At 38.8% G+C, this 1807-nt stretch overlaps 1 protein-coding gene across 1 annotated transcript in view; it reads left to right on the top strand.

Annotated features, from left to right (window-relative positions):
* Positions 1-311: 311 nt before the first annotated feature.
* The window catches only part of LOC132552622 (actin, cytoplasmic), a 2928-nt gene continuing 1432 nt past the window's right edge, over positions 312-1807 (top strand). The window contains exon 1 of the mRNA XM_060216811.1: positions 312-518. Coding sequence (XP_060072794.1) covers positions 393-518 — 126 coding nt within the window. The 5' untranslated portion in view covers positions 312-392. The remainder of the gene's footprint in view (positions 519-1807) is intronic.

The raw sequence follows: 1807 nt of genomic DNA on the forward strand, positions 1-1807 counted from the left end.
CTAAATATCCAAATTTCCTAGTAGGTTATATACGGACATTGTACACACACATACGCTCTATACGTGGCCCTCGTTTTTACCTGGGTGAAAAACATGAAATTCTGGGCGGAGCTTATCGCCGAACTCTGCTACTCACCCATGTGTATCTAGGCGGTGAATGGTGTATAAAAATAGCCCAAACGCTTTCTAGTCGTATTGCCTTATAAGGATAACTACATCTCCTTTTATGGTATTGCCGAGATCGAGCGTGCCAACAGCTGAACATTCGAGTTCGAGTGCGTTTAAAACTGTGCATTCAGCCGGTATTCTGTCACTTTGCCGTTGACGGTCGAGAGGAACACACTGAATATTTCTTTTGGGTAGAATTTGGGGTAGACACCTAAACCATCAAAATGTGTGACGATGATGTTGCTGCTTTGGTTGTAGACAATGGGTCTGGAATGTGTAAAGCCGGTTTCGCTGGAGATGACGCTCCACGTGCCGTTTTCCCCTCCATCGTTGGAAGGCCCCGTCATCAGGTAAGAAAGTGGTTTTTTTAAATTAGTTGAAACTGGAGTTTTTGTAATTCAATATTGTATTTGAAGAAAAGATTTCCATTATGAAGTATACTGTGGTTATTAAAGCAACTTTCTGCTAAAGATTGTGTTCTGGTATGAAATATCTCGCTTTATGCTTGTATAATATTGGTTCATTTTGTCCGACGGAATTCCATATTTGAATTCATAATTTTAGGTTGAATGTTCAATTGCTTTTACTGATGAGCTGTAAAGTATTATTATACACCGTTTCAACTAAATTTATCCGCAAGCCTTCAATCAATGAATTGAAGAGCCCTAATGGTATGTACATGGGCGTTGCCCGACCCGGCATATTTAGTGTCGACATTGTAAAGGAAGTACAGATATTCTAGAGTATCTTTATCTATATATCATTTGGTATATACACAACAAGAATTCTGGTCACAGCGAGATTAAATTGTGACAAAAATTGCCTTTAAATTTTGCAATGGTGAATTGGCTGCGGCCTCCAGACTCGTTTGGCCACGCCCTACCGATTTGAATGAACGTTCTCGTTCTTGGCATAACTACTCGTTTATTTGCATAATTGTCTTTAATATTTAACTAGTGAATGAAGTTTTCAACATTTGAAAACCGAACTATTAAAATTGTCCTGAATATTAGTCATATTTGTGTAGTGATCGTTTGCTATTTTTAGGCTTGGTCGCTAACGTCATAGTATGCCGGCGCGCTGTCGTTGATGGCCTAGATTTTGATTTCGCGCATGGTTAGTTGGATATGGGCAATCCCAAAGTAGATTCATATCCTGTTGTCTGATTTTTAACAAAGTATTTTTTATATTCCAACGAACTAAAATACAAACTGCATGTCTTTTGATGCACGCATGTGATCAGGTTGTCGATATAGGGCGAACGGTGACTTCATTGTTAGGTGTGCCGGCTACTCGACCCGATCGATAAAGCTGCGTGCGTGTCGTGTCTTTGAATACTTTGCATATGTGTAGCCCACGGTATTAAGCCGGCCGGCATGTTAGCGACAGATGGGAAAGGTGTCGACATAAAGACTGGAGATAACAAAATTCGAAATAGTTTCTAGAAAGATATTGAAAACTGGAATTTCCTGGTCGACATCCATACCTACGTATAAAAATGTTTCCCGATTAGGATTTCAGTTTAGAAATCCTTTAACTTGGGAGAAAAAGAAAAAAAATTCCTTTCCATCGGCAATAAATTGTATGTAAAAAGAATTAATTGTCTCTCAATATATATACGGACAAAATGAATACTGTT

The sequence above is a fragment of the Ylistrum balloti genome, unplaced genomic scaffold (genome assembly GCF_031769215.1).
Source record: "Ylistrum balloti isolate Yb309-2 unplaced genomic scaffold, AGI_CSIRO_Ybal_v1 Utg370264, whole genome shotgun sequence".
Lineage (NCBI taxonomy): Eukaryota > Metazoa > Mollusca > Bivalvia > Pectinida > Pectinidae > Ylistrum > Ylistrum balloti.